General features: G+C 41.8%; 1 protein-coding gene across 9 annotated transcripts in view; it reads left to right on the top strand.

Moving 5' to 3' along the window:
- LOC126458183 (zinc finger protein 665-like) overlaps nt 1-27042 on the top strand; it is a 200734-nt gene that overhangs the window by 7333 nt on the left and 166359 nt on the right. For all 9 annotated transcript variants that reach the window (XM_050095053.1, XM_050095051.1, XM_050095052.1 and 6 more), the window contains one exon: nt 18032-18154. In XM_050095053.1, coding sequence (XP_049951010.1) covers nt 18107-18154 — 48 coding nt within the window. In that variant the 5' untranslated portion in view covers nt 18032-18106. The remainder of the gene's footprint in view (nt 1-18031; nt 18155-27042) is intronic.

Genomic DNA, 27042 nt, shown 5'->3' with positions numbered 1-27042 from the left:
AATAGCAGGTTTTTGAAGGATTGCCCATGGAACTGATTTGACTTGTAACGTGGTATAATACTTGTACAACTGTGGTGACATTTGCTCAAGACTGAAAACCATGGATTTCTGTAAATAGTATTTGGGACTTCTAAACTTTAAGGATGAAGATGCTCTGATGATAGTAAATTCCAGTAGAAGCAGGTTTCGAATTCATACTGTTTGGAATGCAAAGGGAAAATGCAGGTATTTTCATTGTGCTTAATGAGCTGACAGTGCTCATAAGTGATTCAGCCATTTTAATATTGTTGGTCAAAAAGGCTGTAGCATAAATGAATGGCCAAGAATGCACACAATTATACCTGGGTGAGAATAACATAGTGCTTGGTCATACCTTGCATTCTGTTCACAATTGTCATATTGTTCTGCATTACATTAGATTAGATTAGTTTTTCGTTCCATAGATCCATGCTGAGGAGATCCTCGTGGATGTGGAACATGTCAATTTTTTAGCTGAAATAACAATACTAATAGTATGAATATATACAATAAAATTCGTCTATGGAGTAGGAGGAGTTGGCCGCTAGTAAGTCTTTCAGATTCCTTTTAAATTGATCTTTATTTGTACCTAAATTTTTTATGTTTGCTGGCAAATTATTGAAGATGAGTGTTCCTGAGTAGTGGACCCCTTTTTGAACTAAAGTAAGTGCTTTTAAGTCCTTGTGCAGATCATTTTTGTTCCTGGCATTGTATGTATGAACTGAGCTGTTTGTTGGAAAAAGAGATGTATTATTTAGGACAAATTTCATTAAGGAGTAAATATACTGAGAGGCAGTGGTTAGCATACCCAGTTCTTTGAAGAGGTTTCTACATGACGTCCGTGAATTTACTTCACAAATAATAAGTATTACGTGCTTTTGGACTCTGAAAACTTTTGTTTGACTTGAAGAGTTACCCCAAAATATTATGCCGTATGACATTATGGAATGAAAGTAGGCAAAGTATGCAAGCTTTTTCATTTTTATGTCGCCTATGCCTGCTAACAGTCGAATTGCAAATACAGATTTGTTAAGGCATTTCTGCAGTTCTGTGGTGTGCTCCTCCCAACTGAATTTATTATCAAGTTGTAATCCCAGGAATTTAAGACTGTCAACCTCTTCTATCTGCTCTTCTTTATACTTATGCATATGCTGGGTGGAAACCTCTTACAGGTTCTGAATTGCATGTAGTGAGTCTTTTCAAAGTTTAATGTCAATGAGTTGGCTTTAAACCATTTATTAATATCCATGAAAATATCATTAGCAGATCTTTCTAGAACTACACTCGACATACTATTTATTGCAATACTTGTGTAATCTGCAAACAAAACGAACTCTGCTTCTGGCAGTGTAACTGATGAGAGATCATTAATGTACACAAGAAAAAGCAATGGCCCCAAGATGGATCCTTGTGGGACACCACATGTAATTTCTTCCCATTCTGATGATGAGTGACGACTTAATTCTCTAGTCACTTGTACTGACACCCTTTGTTTCCTGTTAGCTAGGTATGATTTGAACCATTTTGCAGCACTGCCTGTGACACCATAGAATTCTAATTTATTTAAAAGGATGTTGTGGTTCACACAATCAAATGCCTTTGACAAATCACAGAAAATACGTGCAGCCTGTAATTTGTTATTTAATGAATTAAGTACATTTTCACTGTAGGTGTAAATAGCCTTCTCGATATCAGAACCCTTCAGAAATCCAAACTGTGTTCTTGATAATATGTTGTTTGTGGTCAGATGGTTGAGAAGCTGCCTGTACATTACTTTTTCTAAAATTTTTGAGAATGCTGGCAAAAGTGAAATCGGTCTGTAGTTTGATGGTATCTCTTTACCCCCTTTCTTGAATAGAGGCTTTATATCTGCATATTTAGCTAGTCAGGCAATGTCCCAGTTATAATTGACTGGTTACACAAGTAACTTAGAATTGTACTAAACTAACAAAAACATGCCCCAATTAACTTTGTTGATATTTCATCGTAACCACTAGAATGCTTTGTTTTCAAAGATTTTATTATGGAAGTTATTTCTTTTGGTGAAGTGAGTGACATATTCATGTAGCTCAAGCTATTTGTAAAGGCTAGTCTCAGATATTCAAGGGCATTATTTACTGAACCTGACAATCCTATTCTATCAGTAACGGATATAAAGTACTTGTTAAATAGATTTGCCACACTATGCCCATCTGTTACTAATGTGTCATCTACCCTTAATGCTATTTGCTCCTGTTCGTTTCTGGTTCTACCAGTCTCCTCTTTCACTATAACCAATATTGTTTTTATTTTGTTCCCTGACATTGCTATCTTCTTCTTGTAGTGCATTTGCTTAGATGTCTGAATTACTTTTTTTAATATTTTACAGTATTCCTTGTATTTAGTAAATCATCAGTATTGGAGCTATTCTTGGTCGACAGATACATTTTCCTTTTTGTCTTACAGGAAATCTTTATTCCTTGTGTAGTCCATGGTTTTATTATAGACCTCTGTTTAATTTGAGTAACTTTTAGAGGAAAACAGTTTTCAAACATGGTACTGACATTGTTCATGAATGTATTATATTTTTCATTCATGTCATGGGCACTATAAACATCTTTCCAGTTCATATCTTTGAGCAGTTTTCTAAAACGCTCAATTTTTGGTTGACTGACTACTCTCCTGTACTCAGACTTAGCAGTCTTGATAATCTGCTCAGAATTTACATCTAAAACAAGGAGCTGCATGTCATGATCTGATAGTCCATTTATTACAGGTTTTATGATATGAATTTGTTCCTTTGATTTGTCTATAAAAATGTTATCAATGGCTGTCCTTGAGGATTTTGTGATCCTAGTTGGAAAGTTTACAGTGTGAGTTATATTGAAAGACAACATTACTAACTGCAGTAAATGTTTACCAGAAGATTGCATTAGAAAATCTGTATTAAAGTCACCAGCAATCAAAATTTCTTTGTTTCTTCCTGTTAAATAACCCAAAAGAGCTTCTAGATGATTTATGAATAGATTATAATTTCCTGCAGGTGCTCAGTAAATAGTTACTATTATATAGGATCTGTTATGGAACTCTACTTCTGTTGCACATGCTTCTAGATGCTGGTCTAAACAGAATTTATTAATGTCAATGTTCTTGAATTTATGGCAGTTTTTAATAAATGTGGCAACTCCTCCTCCATCCATATCTACTCTGCAGAAGTAGGAAGCTAGCTTAAATCCTGAAATGTCTAACATATCTATGCCAGTGGTCACTTGATGTTCAGAGAGGCAGATTATGTCAAGTTGGTTAGATGAATTCATTTCATCAATAGAAATGAGTAGTTCATCAATTTTATTTCTGAGTCCCGGAATGTTCTGGTGTAATAAAGATAACTGATACTGCATACTAATGGGATTATAACTGCTTTGGCGAAGGTGAACTGGCAGTTTCTGATTACTTTCTGTTAAGCATTGTTTAAATCTGACTCCTGTTCATCTGTTTTCTCAAACTGAGTGTGTCTGCCAATCTCTCTTAAAACTCGTTTTATTTCACCCTTCCCTATCCTAAAAAAGGCATCCCTCTGACACCTGTGACCACTGGTATTTTACCACTTGTGACAGTGCCGCCCCCCCCCCCCCCCCCCTACGTTTTCTGCAATCAACCCAAACAGTTTTCCCTTCCCTTTCCTATTGAGGTAAAGGCCATGCCTAGTGTAGTCCCACCTATCGATAGCATCCACAGGAATCAAACCAATATGGGACCCTATACCCTTCCTAAGCAGCCACTCCAACTCCAAGTTCACCCTCCTGACGGAAGAGTTCAAATGAGACCGATCATGGCGTCTCAACACAGACACAAATCCCACACTCGTATGCTTCGTTGCTGATGCTATCTTCACCAGGTCACTCTCTATGGAATATTCAGAGTCTCTGTCAATGCTATTTCCCGGACCACCCACTATAACCACGGCATCCTCCTTCGTGAAATCTTTGCACAGAGAACCTACATCCTCTGTTGCCTGACCCAGATCTGCACTAGGCATTGTCATTGGCAGATAGCAGTTGCGGCTGGTAATGTAATAGTTGTAATTTGTTTATTTGCCTGACAGAATGTCAAACTATTTACAGAAATTTGCAGAAAAGTGATAAAACTATTTACATACTGCAGCAGAAACCAATATTTAATGTTAACAAGAAGCATATGAATGTATGCAGAATGGAAATATGCAACTGTTTGTGCTACAGCATTTTGTGTCTCTGGTCTAGGTGAATAGACCACATTGCACACTCCCATGACTAGCTTTATTTTTTTTATTTACACGCCAAGGTCCGTAGGACCAAATTGAGGAGCAAATCTCCAAGGTCATGGAATGTGGCAGTGCATGAAATTACAACATAAAAGTAATAGTAGATAAAAATGAAACGTTTATGAACTCTAAAAAAAGCCAGTCCACAAGTTTAAGTAAACACAATCAACAATAAAACAAGACCGAGCTTAATTTTTCAAGAAACTCCTCGACAGATCCATGAGGAAACTCTTGAGTTTCAGTTTGAAAGCACATGGATTACTGCTAAGATTTCTGAATTCTAGTGGTAGCTTATTGAAAATGGATGCAACAGTATACTGCACACCTTTCTGCACAAGAATTAAGGAAGTCCGATCCAAATGCAGGTTTAATTTCTGCAAAAATACGCAAAGTAGACTAATTTTCATGTTGAATGATCACTTACTTCAGATACCATACGAATAGTAACTCTTCCCATTCTAAAAGGGTATTTTTGGCTCAGAAATGGTCAGTTCGGGCAATAAGTGGTGTAAGTTCACGACCTCTTGTTGATTCCTGTTCACAAGTTTGGGTATTTTGACTTGGGCCTCTCATTATATGTATATTCCTTACTGTCATGTCTTGTTAACAATATTAGCTTGTTCCCAAGAATAAGCAGCTTTCACTCAGTTAATACTTGGCAGATATCAAATCTGCATTTGGATCGGACTTCCTTAATTCTTGTGCAGAAAAGTGTGCAGTATACTACTGCATCCATTTTCAGTAAGCTACCACTTGAATTAAAAAATCTCCTATTCTGTCGAGGAGTTCCTTGAAAAATTAACCTGATTCTTGTTGAATTGTTGATTGCATTTACTGAAACCTAACATTTATTTTGATCTGTTATTACTTTTATGTTGTAATTTCATGTACCAACACATTCCATGACCTTGGAAATTTGCTCCTCAATTTGGTCATACTGGACTTGACATGTAAATAAAATAAAATCACTCACTAGGAACATTCTCACTGCACTCTGTGCCCGAATTGTTAATATTGGTGCCTTATTAGCTAGTGTTCATTTTATTTCATCCAGCCATTGTGAATGACAAGAGTTGCAGTCTTGCCCACTAGATGCATCTGCCTAATGGTCACTTGAGAGCTGAACTGACAGCAGTACAGTGTCGATCATATATGGGCTTTGATAAAAGTAACATGTCATGGTAGTTTCACAAAATACTGGTTTTATCACAATGATAGGCTGTGTTTGTGTAAACCTTTCATCATTTATTTTATTTGTAGTTAGTTAAATGTGGTATAAAATTCTTGCTCACTTGCAATTCTCATGTTATGGAAATTCTATCCACTGGTCAAGAACTGTATTGAAAACTTGGAAACACTACAATTGGTTAAAAAAGATGTAATAATTTCCTTTCATCTGAATTGCTGCTACAGAAATTCAACTTTTTTATGTAAGAACTTTGAACTGCATTGAGATGCGTTAATTTGGTTTATGTATTAAATGCCTTATGGAAATGTAGGTAGGCATGACAGTAGGAGAGATTTGACTGTAACTTGAATTTGCCATCAAAAGCTTCTATTCTTTGCCGTAACAATGATCAGAAGTTACACAGAAACATAGCCATTCCTCTGTTCAAAGTTGGAGTTGATGGCAAGTTTTGTCTGTGCTGCATGTTTTTTTAAGTTTTCACACATTCCGAATAAGTGTTGGCATCATCCTTTTAAGACAGCTTGAAATACACTGATACATAAACATACAGCTAGATTATACATTATAAAAACTCGTTGTCTACCAAGCACACTCGCTTAAAAAGTCACTTCATCAGTCACGAACAAATAGAGGCATTAAGGAAGGATTGACCATGTATGAGGAAGCCACTTACACCAAAACAACAGTTATTGATGCTGCTACAAACTATATGAACTCAAATTGGGTTTTTTAATTTCTCTGAATTGCTCGGTTTTCAGAGTGCTTTTCTTCTGGTAACGAAAGATTGAAAGATTGGGATAGCAAGAAGATGAAGCACTATCAAAACATGAAGACCATTGAGGTCAGTGTGATAATGAAAATAAAAGTATGGGTAGTGTGGCAAAACTTTTCTTATAGACAGGCAACCAGAGCAATACATTTAAAAAAAATTTAAAAAATGTCCTGTGTCTGTGTACACTCCTGGAAATTGAAATAAGAACACCGTGAATTCATTGTCCCAGGAAGGGGAAACTTTATTGACACATTCCTGGGGTCAGATACATCACATGATCACACTGACAGAACCACAGGCACATAGACACAGGCAACAGAGCATGCACAATATCGGCACTAGTACAGTGTATATCCACCTTTTGCAGCAATGCAGGCTGCTATTCTCCCATGGAGACGATCGTAGAGATGCTGGATGTAGTCCTGTGGAACGGCTTGCCATGCCATTTCCACCTGGCGCCTCAGTTGGACCAGCGTTCGTGCTGGACGTGCAGACTGCGTGAGACGACGCTTCATCCAGTCCCAAACATGCTCAATGGGGGACAGATCCGGAGATCTTGCTGGCCAGGGTAGTTGACTTACACCTTCTAGAGCACGTTGGGTGGCACGGGATACATGCGGACGTGCATTGTCCTGTTGGAACAGCAAGTTCCCTTGCCGGTCTAGGAATGGTAGAACGATGGGTTCGATGACAGTTTGGATGTACCGTGCACTATTCAGTGTCCCCTCGACGATCACCAGTGGTGTACGGCCAGTGTAGGAGATCGCTCCCCACACCATGATGCCGGGTGTTGGCCCTGTGTGCCTCGGTCGTATGCAGTCCTGATTGTGGCGCTCACCTGCACGGCGCCAAACACGCATACGACCATCATTGGCACCAAGGCAGAAGCGACTCTCATCGCTAAAGATGACACGTCTCCATTCGTCCCTCCATTCACGCCTGTCGCGACACCACTGGAGGCGGGCTGCACGATGTTGGGGCGTGAGCGGAAGACGGCCTAACGGTGTGCGGGACCGTAGCCCAGCTTCATGGAGACGGTTGCGAATGGTCCTCGCCGATACCCCAGGAGCAACAGTGTCCCTAATTTGCTGGGAAGTGGCGGTGCGGTCCCCTACGGCACTGCGTAGGATCCTACGGTCTTGGCGTGCATCCGTGCGTCGCTGCGGTCCGGTCCCAGGTCGACGGGCACGTGCACCTTCCGCCGACCACTGGCGACAACATCGATGTACTGTGGAGACCTCACGCCTCACGTGTTGAGCAATTCGGCGGTACGTCCACCCGGCCTCCCGCATGCCCACTATACGCCCTCGCTCAAAGTCCGTCAACTGCACATACGGTTCACGTCCACGCTGTCGCGGCATGCTACCAGTGTTAAAGACTGCGATGGAGCTCCGTATGCCACGGCAAACTGGCTGACACTGACGGCGTTGGTGCACAAATGCTGCGCAGCTAGCGCCATTCGACGGCCAACACCGCGGTTCCTGGTGTGTCCGCTGTGCCGTGCGTGTGATCATTGCTTGTACAGCCCTCTCGCAGTGTCCGGAGCAAGTATGGTGGGTCTGACACACCGGTGTCAATGTGTTCTTTTTTCCATTTCCAGGAGTGTAGATAGGCTAGCAGTCTCTTTCACACCTATTTATAATTCAAGATAAGTTTCTAATGAGAGGACATGGAAAACTTGTTGGATGGTTATCTGAGAAAGGGCAGTTAAACTTTATTATGATGTAAGTCGTAAAACTATCGTTGAATTTCCTTTCCGGTCTGGAGAAGCTAATAAAATAAAAATACCAGCAGATTGGTAGAATAAAAAAAATGGGCTCTTGAGACTGGTTAAGAGTGTTTTTGCACCATTAGAACAGGTTGTTGTCATGTAAACATCAATCTACAAGCTTAAGTAGAGCTACTGCATTCAGTAAAACAACCGTGGAGGTTTATATGTGTGTGTAAAAAAGGGGGCTGTAAGCAACACAAATTTGAATACCAAAGTATTTTTAATGTTGATGAAATTGCAGGGTTCCCACAGGTTCTGGAAGTCAGGAAATTTCAAACTTGTCTGGTAAATATCAGGGAAATTTGGAAAAGAAATACTGGAGAAATCTCGTTCTTATCTCTGTAGATGAAATGGTGTGTTTACTGAGATGTCCCACATCATTGCTGGCTTGGCACAGCTGAGTACGTGAGCCGATTCCCTACTCCCTCATTCTTACTACTTCTTCCCTTTCTACCACTCCCCTCATCTTGCAGTCAGTGCTGCCATACTTCTTGCTGCTAGCCTAGCAGCTGCCGATGAGAGGCAGGGAGGTGTGAGGGGTAATATGTTTAGATCTGATTCTCAGAGACTGTTGATGCAGTGGGCAGAGACAGTGGTCATGTTACATGAGCTGTGTCTGAGTGACTGTGTGAATGTGTGCATGCTCTTGTTTTCTGACAAAGGATGTGGCCAAAAATTTAGTTGTGATAGTGTGATTGTCTTTTCTATGTGTTTGTCTGCAGCTCAGTGATCATCTTTACAGTGAGTTGCTACCTATCCTCATTAGTATTGATTCACAGTGTATTCATGGAAGTTATCTATTGCATGGATTGATCATCACAGTTTCATTTCAACATGTGTCTATGATGTTTAAATAGCTGGCCACACCAGTGGACTTCCATGACGGTTGAAAACTAAAGGCCATTTTATGTGTATCTCTAATGGACTGGGCTTGCTAAACTGAAGCCCATCATTTCCCACTAATGTGCAGGCCCTGCCCATCGCATCTTGTCTCACCAATCTGCCTGCAGGCCAGGTCTGCTTTTGTGTGGTGTAATGGGGGAGATTTTCCTGATTTATCCATGGACTCAGTACATTTTCGCACTGAGAAAGCAGTTTATGTATTAGAAAGTGTGGATGATGAGAGGAAGAAAATTGTGATAGTCACTGGCAGTTTGTACGCTATGTACTCATGTATTTCTTGAGAGAAAAACCACACAATACCTGTAAAATAGTAGGTATAACACAGTGGGTAATGACTGACAATAACAAACATAGTAGAACCAACATTTTATTGGCAGTCACCTATAGTGTTGGTGTGCACAACTCTTCCCTGCTGTATATACTTCTTTCAATAGGTCTACTTTTTTCTAAGGTTATTTCTGAAGATACTTTAAATCTGTCTTGCGACTCCAATGAAATGCATATTTTTATCACCAAATGTCTTTTATTTTATTGAAATAAGATAACATCAGTGGTCTTTATGAAACATATATACCATTTGGCTTGCTTTCTCCATCTAAAAACAGTTAATTCCAAAAGCTGTTGATATTAGTACTTAAATTTTTGCTCACATGTTTAGAAATACAGAAGTATTTACTTTTTTTGTCAACTGATGTCTTTTACTTACCCTTGAGTTCTCAAAATTGTCCCCCCCCCCCTCCCCCCAGGGGGCCCACGTCTCTTTTGTGGCGTGCATGGGTTCCTGATCTATTGCAGCCTTTATTCTTTTTTGGGCTGCTTAACAGTCTCCTACCTTCTCCTTCCCTGCCCTTCTTCCTTTCCCTTTGCCCCTTCCTCTTCTTCTCTTGGTGTTCTCTTCTCTTGGTGTCGGCCTGGCAATCCTCATAACTTTGCTTCATCTTGCGGTTTTGGTTGGTTACTTTTCCTCCTCCTTTTTGGCTTTCCTTTTTTGGTCGCCCTCAGGTGTTTGATCTCCATTTCCAAATATGAAATCCATAGTGTGAGCCAGATGGGGAAGAACTCCCTCCCTAGTGTCTATGGCTTGGGTTCCTCTCACCCCCTCCTCCTCCTCCTCCTCCTCCTCCTCCATTCCCTCACCCTTTTCCCCCTACCCTAACCTCCCCGCCAAAGTCCTTTCGCCTCCTTGCTAGGTCACCAGCTGGGTAGCCAATCCGTGTGGTGGGGCTGTAACAATGGTGGTTTGGAAAGTTCTCGGAATCACCATGAGAGGTCAGCGCTAGTACAATGAATTGTTCACGTGATATTCACTGGATTGTTGCGTGTAAACATGTGCCACGTCAGTTCACGTAGAAGAGAGCTGTGGTGGTGACGTGGCGCTGTTGTTGTGCCTGCGTAGTGATTTGTGAAGGTGGGAAAAATCAAGATTCGAGCAATGATTAAATACTTTGTAAAGAAAGGTATGAAAGCAAAGGACATTCGTGCCGATTTCCGGAATATACTGGGGGACTCTACTCCTTCATATTCAACTGTTGCCAAGTGGACAAATGAAGTTAAATTTGGTCGGGAGAGCTTAGATGATGATCCGCGCAGTGATCGACCAAGATGTGTCACTACTGCTGAAATCATTCCAGAGTGCATGAAATGGTCATGGATGATCACCGATTGAAAGTGTGTGAAATTTCTCTTGCCAGATGTCATCTGAAAGGGTATATCATATTTTAACTGAAGAATTAGAAATGAAAAAATTATCTGAAGATGGTTCCCACTACTCTTGACACTGGATCAAAAATGCATGAAATGGACATATCAGAACAATGTTTGGCCTGTTTTAGGAGAAACTAACAATATTTTTTGAGCCGGTTTGTGACCACAGATGAAACTTGGGTGCATTACTAAATCCAAGAGACAAAACAACAGTCAAAACAGTGGAAACATGCTGATTTTCGACCACCAAAGAAATTGAAGACAATTCCTTCAGCGGGAAAGGTCATGGCATCAGTGTTCTAGGATGCGAAGGGGATTCTGTTTGTAGATTATCTCCCCACTGGGCAAAGAATTACTGGAGAATACTTTGCTGACCACCTGGACAAATTGCAACAAAATACACGTGAAAGGCGGCCAGGTTTAGCAACGAAGAAAGACTTCTTCTATCAAGACATTGTGCACCTGCACACGTTCCATCGCCATGGCAAAATTGTTGCCACACCGTTGTTACCGTATTCACCTGATATGGCTCCGTCGGACTTCCATCTCTTCCCAAAGCTAAAAAATTTTCTTCGTGGACGAAGATTGACTTAAAAGGAAGAATTGATAGCTGGTGTTGACAACTATTTTGCAGGCCTGGAGGAAACTCATTTTTGAGATGGGATCAAGGCACTGGAACATAGTTGGACCAAGTGCATTAATCTAAAAGGATAAAAAAAAGTTTCAGTGATGTACGTACTTTTTTTTTTCCATTCCTTTCCGAGAAATTTTCAGACCACCCTCGTGTATACCCATCTGGCTGAGTCCCCTTACACCATAGGGGTCACACAGCTGGTATATGTACTGTGAACACCTTGTGCAAGCCTAGGAGTGGTTGGATATCTTTTTGGGGCATCAGAACCCCCGGCAACGCCGTCCTGCCTGGTGGCCATTGCTGTGACGGGGTGGCGCTCACAAGGCAAGCCTCTGTTCGGAGTGGGTGGTACCAGGGCAGACATTTGGCACATGAAATGGGTTAAAATCTCTGGCCACTCTACTGTGGCCACATCTCTTTCTCAACATAGTTCTGTCTCTTTTCCTGTTTCGGCCTTTCCAGCCTTACTCTCCTTGGGTACATCCTGGGAGGAGGGCTAGGCCTGCTGGCTTGGGGCTAAACCTTGTCCATGGTTCCTGGTCTGTATCAGGACCAATGGGAGACATTTTCTGCCACCAAATTCCTTTTTTTTTGGGGAACATATTGAGGACAAGTTCAATGCAGTTGAGTCATTAAGCAAGATGAGATCTGGCTCTCTCCTTATAAAGACAACTTCTGCCAGTCATTCAGCCTCCCTCTGTGCCTGCGACCATTTAGGGGACATCCCCACGACTATCACTCCTCACCAGCCACTCAGTATGACATAGGATGTAATTTTCTGTAGGGATCTTCTCCTCCAGTTCGATAAAGAACTTACGGCTAATCTGGAATGACATGGCATTAATTTTGTCCGGTGTTCTCAAGAAGGCATTAAGGACCATTGTGTAAACACTAGCACTTTCAGCATCGCATTTGAGGGGGATATCCTGCCCAAGAAGGTCGAGGAGTGGTGTACAGATGCAACATGAAACCGTACTTTCCACCTCCCATGCGTTGCTTCCATTACCTCAAGTTGGGCCACATGTTCTTGCAATATGATGACATTTCCGTCTGTGGTGACTGTGGCCACCCTCTTCATGTGGGGAGCCCTTGCACCCCACCACCTAACTGTGAAGACTGCTCTGGTGTCCATTCTCCCCACTCACCAGTGTGTCCAGTGCACATAAAGGAAAAAAGAATTCAGGACTTCCTTGGTCATCTTAGCTACTTTGAGATGAGGAAGAAGTTTGACAGACTTCACCCTGTAAATCTCTCCTCTACATCTGCCTCAGGTATATCTTCCCCTGCTCACCCCTCCCCCTTACCCCATCCTGCCTCCTTAACCCTCGGTGGCTCCTGACCCTTCCCCTTCAGGAAGTGTTGCTCCTCCTCGTCCACATCCTCCTCCTCACTGGCTCACTGGTGCCTTCCCCTCACAATGTTGAGACATTATAGTTATCCCCATCCTTAAGCCTGTGAAGAACCCAATATATCTCAACAGCTACCACCCAATTAGCCTGATGAACATTCTTTGTAAAGTGCTTGAGAGGATGGTTAGCTTCCAATTATGTTGGCTACTCGAAACTTGGGGCCTTTTGTCCCTGTATCAGTGTGGCTTCAGGTAAGGATGATCTCCAACTGACCATTTACTCAGAGTGAAAACTGCAATCCGGCAGGCTTTTATTAAGCATCAGCACCTTGTCGCAGTCTTCTTTGACCTACATATGGCATACGACACAGCTTGGCACCATCACATTTTTAGTTATCCTCAACGACTGGGACTTTCATGGCCCCCCTTCCAATTTTTATTCATGAGTTTTTATTCCAACGGCTCTTACGGGTTCAAGTTCTTGCTTCACTTAGCACCCCTCAGATTCACAATAACCATATCCCACAGGGTTCTGTATTAAGTGTCACACTCTTCCTCATAGCCATCAGTGGGCTTCTAACCTCTGTTGGCCCTCGGGTTACCCCGGCCATGTATGTCAACGATTTTTGCGTCTGGTGTAGCTCCCACTCGGCGGCATCTCCTGAGCACCAGCTCCAAGGCACCACTTGGCAGACGCCCCGCGGCTTCCAGTTTTCTCCCCCCAGAATGCAAGTTATGCATTTTTGTTGTTGATCCACAGTACACCCCAGTCCAGAATTTGACTTAGGCAAGCAGCTCCTCGATGTTGCAGCACAGTCCCATTTCTTCGGCCTTATTTTTGATAAAAAGCTGATGTGGCTTCCCCACATTTGCCACCAGAAGACTACATGCATGTGGAAGCTGAATGCTGTCCGCCTCCTGGTCCACACATCTTGGTGTGCAGACTATGCTACTCTTCTCCATCTTTACCATGCGCTCTGGTCTTGTCCAGACTAGGTTATGGAAGTAAGGTTTATGGCTCAGCGGCTCCTTTCCAGTCTGAAAATACTCTATCCTGTTCACCATTGTGGGATGCGTCTGGCTATTGGTGCCTTTCCCACTAGTCCTGTTGACAGTCTCCTCACAGAAGCGGAGATACCCCCTGTGCAAATACAATGAAGCCAACTCCTGGTTTCTTATGCAGTCACAATTCGCAGATTCCCTGACCATCCTGTGTACCCTATCCTCTTTGCAAGTGAGGGATGTCTCCTTCCTGATCAATGGGCACAGGTGAGATTGCCGATTGTAATGCATCTCACTTCCCCCCCCCCATTCCATCTCCACTTACTGAAATGCATGCCGTGTATTTCCTCTCACCCCCCCCCCCCCCCTCCCCCGGATGATGGTGCCTAGACTGTGGACTAGTACCGACCTATCCCAGAGTCCTAAGGTCCCTGTTGTCCCTGTGGTCTTCTGGCATCTTGTACGTTCTGTCCTTGCAGAGTTCCCAGATGCTATCACCTTCTACACTGATGGTTCTAAGACGATAGATAACAGCAAGATAAGCTTTCATATCTCCTACTGGCTGAGAACAACATTTCTTGCTGGAATCATGAAGTTGTTCACAGCAGAGCTGCTAGCCATTGTCAGGGCCCTCCATTTTGTTACTCACGGTTCCCTCCACAGTGTTTCAATATCTACCGACTCAGTGAGCAGCCTGCTGCTCTTGTTATCCTTTGGTCTCTGCTGTCCATGACCTTCTCTCCTCCCTTGGCCATGACACCTGCTCAGTTTTTTTTTTTTTTGAGTCCCAAGTCATGTGGGTATCCCAGGGCATGAACTGGCTGATCGTTTGGCTAGAGAAGCTGATACTCACCCTCCATTTCCTTCATAACTCCAGCTGTGGATATGCAGATCTATGTCAAATCTCTCTTTGCCCAAAAGTGGAATGACATCTCGTACACCACTGCTCTCAGTAATAAACTCCGCGCAATCAAGGAGACCACTGTGCTTTGGTGCTTTTCCTTCTGCTCTTCTCGGAAGGAGTCCACTGCTTTAGCTGTCTACACATTGCTCGCATCAGGCTCATCCGTCGTTTCCTCCTGTGTAACGAAACTCCCCGACAATGTGACTGTGGAGCCAGCCTGACAGTATCCCACATATTGGTGGAATATGTCCTTCTTTTGGGCCTTCATGCTCAGTATAGTCTTCCTTAATTTTAATATTAGCAGACAATTCATGGATTGTGGAACTGGTCCTCAGTTTCCTCTGAAAGCGGTTATTTCCAGATATAAGGTTTTGCTTTACTCCTGGAGCAGGGCAGGGTGGTTGTGGTTGGGGCCTCTTTTCATGTTTTCTAAGTCTGGGACCCCACAACCACTCCTCCCGTGGAGAGACCACTCCTTTTTTACCAGTTTTGAGATTGGTATAACCTTTTATGCCTCTGTGTGTGTTTCAACTTCCTTGTTTTATAGTTTGACTCCCCTGACTGGATCCATCCACTTTTAGTGGAACCCCTTTCTTCTGTGAGTAAATTTGGAATTGCGAGACAGGTTGCCTCACCATTTGGTCCTACAAACCCTCTCAATTAATCAGTCAATCAATCTCAAAATTCGTCAGGGAAAAATGCTAAAACTTGTCTGGAAAGCAGGGAAATATCAGGGAATTTCACTTGAGGAAACTTGTGGCAATCCTGAATTGGAGTTAGTTATTGTGCATGTTCCTTGTACAGTGATTATTGAAAAGGGTTCAAAGAAAGTTCCAAAACTAGCTTCTGGGAAAAGAGGAATCTAGTGGCTTTTTGCAGTGTGATAGTCTAAAATTTTTGTTCTTGTGAATACAGTGTTATATAGAATGAAAAAACATTCCTGCGACTTCTCTGACATAGAAGTGCTCCCTAGCAGGAAGTGAAGTATACTGTATTTGAGTGATACTAATGTGACATGCTTTGTGTGAAAGTAAACTCTCATCAGTTCAGGTGTATCTTGGATATAAATTGTTGGCCACACTATGCATCAGATCACAAGTCAGGTCATTTGGACAGGCATTCAACTTATGAGTTAACCAGTAACAATTATATAAATTTCTATCTTCTTTTTTTTTTCATTTTCAACAGTGGAAGGAGTAAAGATAACCACTCATCATCTGGTTAGGCATTGAGTGGTAGACAGCCAAAAAAGAAGTCTGAACTCTTAACGAAGTTTTTGAACAATGCCGGAACTAACAGATTAACCAATGCCCTTCAGTAAAATAAACATGGCTTCATTGTCAGAATGCTATAGCCCAGCTGTTGTGTAGGGTGTGCTGGACGGAATGGGTGAGAGGAACAAGGAGTGGGATGGAACAAGTGGAGGGAAGGGAGCCAGTATGACCTCATAGGGGAGGGAGATGCAACAAGGGAATTGGGTATAGTTGTGATACTGTTGAGCTTGGCCCAGTATAGGTCTGGGAAGTTTCGCATGGTACCTGATTTAAAATAGCGGGTATTGATCAGAGGAGCGGGTTAGTAGGAGCAGCATAGAACAGAGAAAGAGGGATACCACAGATAGAACAGGCTAACTAAAGATTAATGGAGAGGCGAATTAGGCTGGAGGGAAGAGAGGGTATATGAACTGGAGTGATTCTAGCAGAGACTATTTTCACAGGGATTGCAGGATAAAACAATATGCTGTAAAGACAGTGAGCACAGTTTACATCTATGCAATTCAGCAAAGCTAATATGGGGTGGAGATAGGCTCCGGAAGGCCAGTGTTGTGAAGCAGCCATTGGAGGCAAGCAATTTGTGTTCAGCAGCATGCTCTACCATTGTATAGTGAACTTTGCTTTTGGCTGAATTTTGACAGTGACAATTCATTTGGGTGGCCAGCTGGTTGATGGTTGCACCTATGGAGAAGGGTCTGTGGAAGTAACATCATATGTGCTATTTGACATGACTGCTTTCATATGTACCCCTTCCCTTGATGAAGTAGGATATGTTTGTGACGGGACTGGAATAAGAAATACTGGTTGGGTGCATGGTGGGGGTCTTGTGCCTGGTCTCCCACAGGGATGTGATTTGTACGGGTTGGGATTGGGGGCAGGTGTTGCATAAAGATGGGTCACAATGTTTCAAAGATTGGGGAGGTGGTGGTATACCTCATTTGAATAGGTGAGAGGGACTTGGGGTGGATGTTTCTTACTTGAAGACATGACGGAAACTTAGTTGAAGTCCAGGTAGAGGACATGATTAAGCTATTCCTGGCATGATTAATATTATGTAATACAGAAGATGTTCCACCACAGCTGGCTAGTGAATTGTTTGAGAATTAGGAGCATGTGTGGTTAGGTTTGTGGGTTAGTGCTGTTCTGTGAAACTCTTAAGAGTACTGGGAAAGGGATTGCTTGTCACTGCAGTTTTGCCATCCTTAGATTACTGGATTGTATGAGAGAGTTTTTAGTGGTAACAAAAGAGGAGCCCTTTGCTGGGTTCTATAGATAAGAAAGGCCCTTAAAACACAGAACATGTTCTTGAATCATGCAATTTCCCTGTCCTTGTTCTATTCTGGTCCCTGTTCTATGTGCTGCTCAGAGTTTCAACGATACAGTCAAGAGACGCATTGGCTGTTGGCATTCTTCTCGGATGTTCATCACAGCATACAGTTGACTAGAGGAGAACAATATTATAGGTCCTCTTTTTATAATGCTATTGCTCAGAGAGTGAAACATTTAAATGTCTGCTGAGTATTTCAGTGGTCCAGTGTCTAATGACTGATAGATGCATCCAATGTTCTTCCACTTATTGTATGTTTTGGTCCCAGCAGTGCTTTCTATGTAGGCTCTGTGTGTAAAAAAGCAAGTCATAGTTTGGTATTTATTTTTCATTCGTCTTTCACCGTCCTTTCTGCCTCATCTCTTCTGTGCCACTTATTGAGACAGATATAGGGCATACATTAGAGGACAAGGCTTTAATTGGGATGGATAAAGTCTAAATCCCCCAACCCGCAGTTGTTATCCAGTAAACTTTCAGTAGCCTTCATATTTCAGAGCATTAAACCATAACTTAGTTCTTCCCCTAGCTCCTTTATGCTGGCTCTTTGTTTGGGGAGAAGGCAAAAAAAGTGTGATGTTCAACAACACTATGGTCAGCAGGACACCAGTGTTTGATCACCTTCAGAGCGATGAATGCTTTATTTTTAGTGCACTAGAAGCCAAAGATCAGGAGTCTTAGGCTCATCTCTTCGGACGACTGCTCCCTTATATTCGTTACCATCAGGTGGATGGGTATGAAATGTGTGTGTGTGTGTGTGTGTGTGTGTGTGTGTGTGTGTGTGTGTGTGTGTGTAGCTTAATTTTTTAAATGAGATGTAAGAAACAATATGAATACTAAAATGTGAGTTTTATTTATCTGTTTTATGTAAAAACACTAATTTGTGACTTGCTTCATTTATTTCAGATGACAAGAGAGAGAGAATGATGTGGTGGTAATCCTTAGAGGCACAAATTTCCAGAGGTTGGAGAGAGCATAGTGATGAATGCTGAGCAGCATGTGCCTTCAGCTACAGGCAGCCAGTCAGAGGTAGGTTCATAAATGTGCATTTGTGCTATTATTAGAATAGGAGTTTCTTCAGTTTTCAGAGATACTTTTGAGTCCTTCATGCACTATAAACAGATTTTAATCTAGTTGTATTTCTCTCTTAATTTATGGTGGATGTGACAGATATTTGGTAAAATAGCACAGGTTATTCACTGACTAAAAGCAACAGTGTGCTAACTTCCTGTATTATTCTTCTTATTCTTTTTCTCCTCCTGCAATATAAAAATAATTATGAACTGAATTAGTGCATTCTTGGAGTAAAAGGCTAAGAATCTGGTTCTCTTATTGATCAGTAATAAACATTATTTTGTAGATATTCAAGCATTGATCAATATTACATGTGAATGTAAAAATGAAGTTACATATTTAATTTGTTGTTTGTTTGCAGATATGTCTCTGCAGTCCTGGTATGCATTGGAAGCCTCAAGCCACAGTATTATTGCATGCTTCTAGAGGAGTCAAAAGAAAATGGCACAGCTTATTGACAAAAGGGAGATTGGCTGCACAATTTTCTTTTTACTCCTCTAGAACCGTGCTGTGATATTGTGGCATGAGACTTTAAACACTTACTAGGACTGCAGGGGTATACCTACAAATGAACAACAAATTAAATATGAGGGTCGCTCCAAAAGAAGTGCACACTATTTTTGTAAAAATAGCTTTCATTCTGCATGTGTGAAAGTTTTTCAGTGTGTAGATACATACTTCCCGCTTGTTTTCAAACTTAGTTCAACCTGTTCCCATGAGTTTCGCCATCACAGCATGTCTTCAAGATGGCTGCTACACTTGACATTTGTCAGAAGCAATGTGCTGTCATAGAATTCCTGTGCTGTGAAAACAAGACAGTGGGAAACATCCACAAGAGGTTGAAAAAGGTGTATGTAGATGCTGCTGTCGATCGCGGTACAGTTAGTCGGTGGGCAAGCAGGTTACGTGATGAAAGCATGCACGGTAATATTGAGAATTGTCCTCGCAGCGGCAGCCCTCATACTGCACACACTCCAGACAATGTACAGAGAGTTATCGAATTGGTGACTGCTGACAGACGCATCACAATGAACGAATTGTCACGCTACGTTGGGTTAGGGGAAGGAAGTGTTTGCAGAATACTGGCATTAAAAAAGGTTTGTGCCATGTGGGTTCCCACAATGTTTACAGTGGCTCACAAAGAAACAAGAAAAACGGTATGCAGCGAACTTTTGGAACAATGTGACAATGGTGATGAGTTTCTGGGAAGAATTCTGACAGGTGATGAAACATGGCTCCATCATTTTTCACCAGAGACAAAGAGGCAGTCAGTGGAGTGGCATCTTTAAAATTCACCCAAGAAAAAAAAATTCAAAACCACTACTTCTGCTGGAAAAGTTGTGGCTATGGTGTTTTTCGATTCCGAAGGACTCTTGCTTGTGGACATCATGCCAAGTGGAACCACCATAAATTCTGATGCGTATGTGACGACACTGAAGAAACTTCAAGCTCGACTGACAAGGGGAGGCCGCCAATTGTGAAATTCAGATTCGATTCATACTGCGCATAATAAGAGCTCATGGCCAGAGGTGTAATGTGGCAAAGCACCAAGATGCACTTCTCAGCCGTTGTCGAGAAAATCGACAGTTAAGAGAAACCGTTGCGGTGAAATACTCTCGACGATTAATAATTTTCTACAGTGTCGTGGCGCAGCGGTAAGCGCTCGGGTTCGTAATCCGAAGGTCGCCGGATCGAATCTTGCGCCATGCAATTCTTTTTATTATTAGTTTTTTGTAATTCAAATATATATATAAAGTATTAATGAATTGCTTATGCATGTTGGTGAAGGCGGATCGCTCTCCAATTGTACCGCCTCCATTTTTCCGTTTTTTTTAACAGGGTGTACCAAAGCTCTCCCATCCGCACTGATTTTCGACAATGTTATAAGTTGCGCTAGGGACCACATCTACCTTCTTTCGAAGTTAGCAGGCAACTACGCTGTTATGCGGCGGCTCGTTTCGGCCCATTCAACATCTGTTATTCAAGTGTAACGAGCGAGTAACGGAGTTTATATTTCATACCTGCCACAGCAAATTTGTGTTCGTGGGGTCTCTATTCTAATTCGAACGTTTGACTTACTCTATACATATTCGTTTCGGAATATCGTTTCTACGTCTTCCGTTAACTATACGTGGTTAACATTATGAAGACAATTAATAACATTTGTGAAATACAACTTTGTTTGCGGAAAACATAATAATGTCGCCAGTTTTTCCACGACAAACGACTTTCAACAACTTATTATATGCATAATTGTTGCAACTGATTGCCAGGAAATATATGAGTATTTCACCGCAACGGTTTCTTTTAACTGTCGATTTTCTCGACAACGGCTGAGAAGTGCATCTTGGTGCTTTGCCACATTACACCTCTGGCCATGAGCTTTTATTATGCCCAGTATGAATCGAATCTGAATTTCACAATTGGCGGCCTCCCCTTGTGAGTCATGTTCAACCACATCGGCAAAAGCAGGATGTTTTGCTGTTGCACGACAACGCACGGTCACATGTCAGTCAAAAAACCATGGAAGCGATCACAAAACTTGGATGAACATCAGTGAAACACCCTCCTTACAGTACTTACCTGGTTCCATGTGACCATCATTTCTTTGGGAAACTGAAAGACTCTCTTCGTGGAACAAGGTTTGAAGATGATGACTCCCTTGTGCACGCTGCCAAACAGTGGCTCCAACAGGTTGGTCCAGAATTTTACCATGCGGGTATACAAGGGCTGGTTCCAAGATGGCAGTTGAGAGGGATGGAAATTATGTGGAGAAATGAAAATATTGTTCCTAAAGATGTATCTACATGCTGTAAAACTTTCAAACATGTAGAATAAAAGATGGATTTTAATAAAAATAGTGTGCATTTCTTTTGGAGTGACCCTCATACGTAACTTCATGTTTACAAGGTGATGGTTAAAGCTGTATGGTTAACACTCGTATATTGTTGAAACTGTGAAGAACCCCCCAAGGGGCTCAAGGCCCTCCTTTCTTCTATCCAGGGCTGCATTCCTTTCCCCGTGCCCCTCTCTCCCTATTCTCAGTCCTTCCCCTCTGTTCTCTTCTTTCCCTTTCTCGGTGCCCTTGGTTACATCAGCCAGACCATCCTGCTGGTTGCTGGTATTCCTCCCAATTTTTGTTCCTCCCCATTGTGTGCACCAACTGGAGAAGAACAAGCTACTTACTGTCTACAATGTGTGGCCTTACTGCCTTTTCCAGCATTTCATCGACTGTGTTATCTTTTAATGCTATGTAGCCAGCATGGTCACCAGTCCATGTGGTAGGGTCTGTATGTACCCTTTTGGTTGGGCCCCGTGACAACACAGGCATCACACTTCTGATATCTGAGCCGGTACTTCCCCACGTATGCGTAGGGGTGGTTGCTTGTCATTCTGGAGCATCAGAACTCCTGGCAACAGTATCATGTTAGATGGCCCTTGCTGTAGCTGGGTAGTGCTCATGGGGAGAGCCCCTGATCAAAGTGAGTGGTATCAGGACGGACACTTCACTTATGAAACACATTAAGTTCCAAGATTGCCATTTCTCTACAGCCATGCTTTTTGTGTTCAGTGTATCTTTTAATGCTGCTTTTTATAACCGTGCAGCCTTCTGTTCCTTGACTACACCTTGGGAGGAGGGCCAGGCTCGCCAGCTCTGGGTGAAACCCATTCCCTGCTATCTTATCTGCACCACGACTGGCAGGGATATTTTCACCACCATTGATCCAATATTTTTCATGGAAACTTTTGAAGACAAATTTGGGATAGTGGACTCTGTGAGTAAGATGTGGTCGGGTTCACGGTTGATCAAAACCATTTCTGTGGCCCTATGTGCCTGTGACCATCTTGGTGACCTCCCAGTGCCCACACTCCTCTTCAGTCTTTTACTATGGTTCAGGAAGCCATTTTTCATAGTGACGTCATCCTTCAGTCCTATAAGGAATTATGGGCCAAAATAGAATTGCGGGGCGTTCATTTTGTTCGGCTTGTTCAGGAAGGTCGTAAGAATGCCCCAGTTGATACTGGCACATTTCTTCTGGTATTTGAAAAGGTGCGCCCTCCTGTAGAAGGTCAAGGTTATGTGTTATTGGTGTGATATGAAGCCATACATCCTCCCACCCACCCACGAGGCTTTTTCGATGTTTTGTATTTTTGAGCATATGTCTTCCCAGTGTGCAACAGACCCTCTATGCAGTAAACGTGGACACCCACTTCATGGGGTAGCCCCTGTGCCCCACTGCCCGTGTTAGTTGTCATGACCATCAATCTCAACACACACCACCAGATTGTCCAGTTTATAAGAAGGAAACTGAGATACAGGAGTGTAAGTCCAGTGATGGTTTATCCTACATTGAGGCTCATCAGAAATATAACCATCTTCATGGTGTGTGTGTGTGTGTGTGTGTGTGTGTGTGTGTGTGTGTGTGTGAAAATTTTAACTTCTCCTCTATTAAGGCCTTTCCCCCTCCTCTGCGGCTCACGTGCCCTTCCTATCTGGGTGCTGTTCCCCCTACCCAGCCAGAGAAGTATCTCTGTACATCTGGCATCTGCCAGTGATTGGGTCCCTCCCAGGACCCCTTCCCCTAGTATCTCTCATACCAGGGGCCTGCTGCTACAAGTCGGCTGCGAGATCCTCAGTACATGCATCCCATGGTTTGTGGCATTCGCCTGCTTTATTTCTTCATTGATGGTTCTCGGTGTTGATATACTGTGTTGTGATACTGGCTAAAAATATAGGGGGTGGAAGTGCAGTACTGACTACTGTAAATGATGTAGGCGACAGGGGCACAGCTGCGTTTCACAGTTCTTTACTTTCACTGTTCACAGCCTCCCAATATTACACAGTTATATGGCCAGTGCGCTACTGTTTTAACTTTTTTTTGATAAGACTCATTAATAGGTTGCAGGCAAACATCCACATACTGCTACAATAGATTACTGTTGAACATCTACAAGCATAAAAAGCCTAACCACACTGTTCACAGTTCCTGTAGAATAAAAAGGTACATATGGAACAGACACTGTCGGCATGCAGCCTGTTGGTGGAACATGTGTTTCACAGTTAAGTTGATGCATTGTTGTTGTTCTGACCAACACAAGTTTCTTGTCTGAAACTCGGCTGTGGACTGACTGTCTCATGACCAAAAACCAGACCTTTATATATCAGCTCAATAATAGGCACTGAAACTACACATTGTTTGATGTTTAATTTACAAAAATTACAATTAAAACTTAACTCATTAAATTAACTGAATACATCGAAAAATTCCATCTTTTTAACAGTTACTTCTACTACAAGAGCTAGGCCGAATTATTTGTTTAAATTATGAAATTAACAGATATCGTTATGCCAACAATACTTTCGACAAAACTGTTACTTACTTTGTAATTAATCAAGGGCTGGCTTTGCTAACATGATTTCAAATAGAGCCAGATAGATCCTTTAAGAATACTAATAGTTGTGCCTCCAAATGTTTATAATTAGTACAGAATTTATATTTGTTTATAAGTCAACAATAGAATTTAAGTTACGAAACAATTACTGATTTCACCCTATAACAAAAGATACTAACTAGGAATAGTCAAAATAAATTAGAAAATCAGTTACCTACATAAAACTAAGCACAAAATTAGATTTGGTGTTATATTCTTTAAAACTGAGGGCCAAACTTACTCTTTTACAAAAATCCAGACAGGGTGTATACGACCCGGGACAGCCAGGAGATCCGAGAAAAACCCAGGAATTTTTTCATCTGGGAGAAAACCGGGGAAAACCTGGGAATTTTTTAGAATTCCGGGAATTTTTCATTCTTCTAGTTTTCAATTAAATTTTTGTAATTTTGACTGGGAAGAACCGATACTCTAACATAGGATATTACTTTATCCTGCTACTGCTGAATAATACTTCAACAATAAAACATAAACAAGATAAAAAAAAAAAACGAAAATAACCTAAATTGCAAGGGAAATGCGGCAGAGGCTTTAGAAAGACTATGCAAATTGCCTCCCATGAGCATGAAGTCACAACTGTGTACATTAGATTTGTTGCAGCAGTTACAAGTGGACTCATGCGCAGTTGAGTCGCGTTTGAATAGTAGATTCTCCCGCTTCCGGCTACAGGAATGTGACTGTTGGCTGTGCAAGCAGTCGCAGCAAGCAGCTAGATGGTACCGGGAAAAGGGGGCACCAAAGTCATATTCCTGAGGAAAAAAAATCTTGTTTCACAAAGCGCCTAGCATCCAGCGCACATTGGTCTATCGATTGTTCATATTATTTTGAAATGCATCCCTGCTGGTTTTTGTACATTTTTAGTACATTTTAAGTTGATTTCTGAATGAATCATAAGTTGATTTTTGAACGTGTACATAGTGTATGTGATGTCTCTGTCTGGAGAATCCTCGTCCCATCTAGAAATAAACTTTCCACTGACAAAAGGGGACAGGGCTGTACGAGCTGAGTGGAGTAATTCTGAAAGTAACGCAGAAAACGTGTTGTACGAACATGTAAAAACGCCTAACTGGAGAATAATCGCGGGATAACTAAACTCATGATTCTGGCAGGGTTAGTGAAGTTAATCAGCGAACAAATTTTGACAATGGCAGGAATAGCTACAGTTTTGGTGATGACAAGATTGTTTGTTAGAATGAGGAAGGAGAAGAAACGGGGACATCACACAAATTATGGAAGAATGTCGATTCCAAATTTATATAAAAATTTCGTAATACTACTTTTTGATCTCATGCTTGAGAAACTGGTGCGTATGAATGAAATGTGAAACTGTTTCCTAACATAAAGCTTTTTGCCTAATAGGCATTTGATATTGGTACTTCGTGAATTATATTCTGTCATGTCATAAAAATGACCATTTGTGCCAAAACAGTCTCATTTGTTTGGTGTGTGTTACAAAATTGCTGCAGTATTAGAAAGACCTATTTTGTATTATCTAGCAGACAGTGACAAAATACACATAATCAGATTGAGAAACCACACCAGTCTTGGGCGTTGTTTGTACTAACAACTTCTTCAGTATTAGATAATGGCATTTCGATTTTTCATGTAGCAAAACGTTTGACGAACTTTGATGAGGTAATAGATTCTTTCGCAGAAAGGAAAGCACGCCATGTAAAGCTGTAGCAAGATTTGAGAGAAAAAATGCTAGGAGCTAAGGATTGGAGAAATCTGTACTTTCTTGCTTGTCTCTTGTCTTTATTGGTTATGTCACACACAACAGCAAGTTATTAGCTAATAGGCAATAAAGAGTGCAAATTTTCTGAAGAGTTCTTGTTCTCCTGATTACAAAAAATCCCATCTGATATTAATTAGGAGATTAAAAAATAAATAAAAAAAAGGGGGGCCCCACTCTGTCAAGCCGGCCGACTGGGAGCAGGAGAGGCACCACAGGACATTTCAATTTCCACTGTCCTGAATATTGTTTGATGGCATTCAGTACAAAAAAAATACGTTTAAATTTCACAGAGTGAAATACAGCGACATGCGACAGAAGAATGCTGTATGAAGAGATGTGGCACTGCACTTTGGCACACATAGGACAAAATACGAGTGTTGGAGCTTAAATAGTGGCAACTATTTATTCACAATCAATGCAAAAGAGTTACATGCTTGCACCTGTTACTGTCCTTCAAAGTAATCACCAGCATTGTGTAGAACCTGTTTCCAGTGATGTTGGAAGGCGTAGTACACCGTTAGCAGACCCTGTTCTGTTGATGGTGCGAATGGAGCAGTCTAAAGTTATGGCGATTCTCGTGTACGACTTCGATGGTATTATCCTAACGCATTACGTTCCTCCACGGCAGACCATCAATGCACAGTATTACTGTTCGTCTTTGGAGCATCACCTGCGACTAGCTTTGCGAAAGAGACGGCAACACTTTCTGCGCAACCCACCCATCATTTTGCGTGACTATGCACGGGCACATACAGCACAAGCTGTGGCTGGTCTGTTTGGCCGATGGCACTCGGAAATACTGTACCATCCACCATACACCCTGGACTTAAGTCCTTGTCACTTTGATTTGATTCCAAAGATGAAGAAACCACTTCATGGCAATTGCTTCAGTAGTGTTTAAGAGATTCAACAGACAGTAGACCGCTCCATTCACACCATTAGCAGAACAGGCTCTGCTAATGGAGTACTACGCCTTCACATTGCTGGCAACGGTTTCTGCACAATGCTGGTGACTACTTTGAAGAACAGTAACAGGTGCAAACATGTAACTCTTTTACATCGGTTGTGAATAAATAGTTGCTACTGTTTAAGTTCTAACCCTCGTAACATGTCTTACATTTCCTGGAACACTTACTTTTATGTTTCAAACTTCTCTGAAAGATGTGTGGTACAAGATGAACATATTTTTGAAAATTCAATTTTTTTTAGCATTGACCCGGTTCGCAAATATCGTAGATCCGGCGCTGATGTGCAGAGCAGTCTGAGTTATTGTGGGTTGTCTCCGTGTGACCCGTGTTCACGTTTGGTGATTTTGCTGTTTCCCCTTTGTTTACTCTCACATCAAATGAAAACAAAACGGACATCTCTGGCCGAGAGTTATTAGGTGAATTAAACATAATTACGGAAGGCTGAAATATGTTATTAGTTTCAGATTTTATTTTATTTCCACCATTCTGACAGTCAAGCATTAATTGCCTTGCAGAACAATGAAGTTATTTTTGTCTGTTTGCTAAAGAAATTTGACCTTTATTAACCTTTTCCGCAGAGGTGGTCAATGTATTTGAAACGAAATGTTTAAATCCACAGTAGTGGCTAGTTTGAATTGTTCACTGCATTTCAAGTGCACATTTGCATCTTTTAGCAAAAAATGGCTCTG

This window comes from Schistocerca serialis, chromosome 2 (assembly GCF_023864345.2).
Source record: "Schistocerca serialis cubense isolate TAMUIC-IGC-003099 chromosome 2, iqSchSeri2.2, whole genome shotgun sequence".
NCBI classification, from domain to species: Eukaryota; Metazoa; Arthropoda; class Insecta; order Orthoptera; family Acrididae; genus Schistocerca; species Schistocerca serialis.
This window is presented reverse-complemented; position numbering and strand designations above follow the sequence as displayed.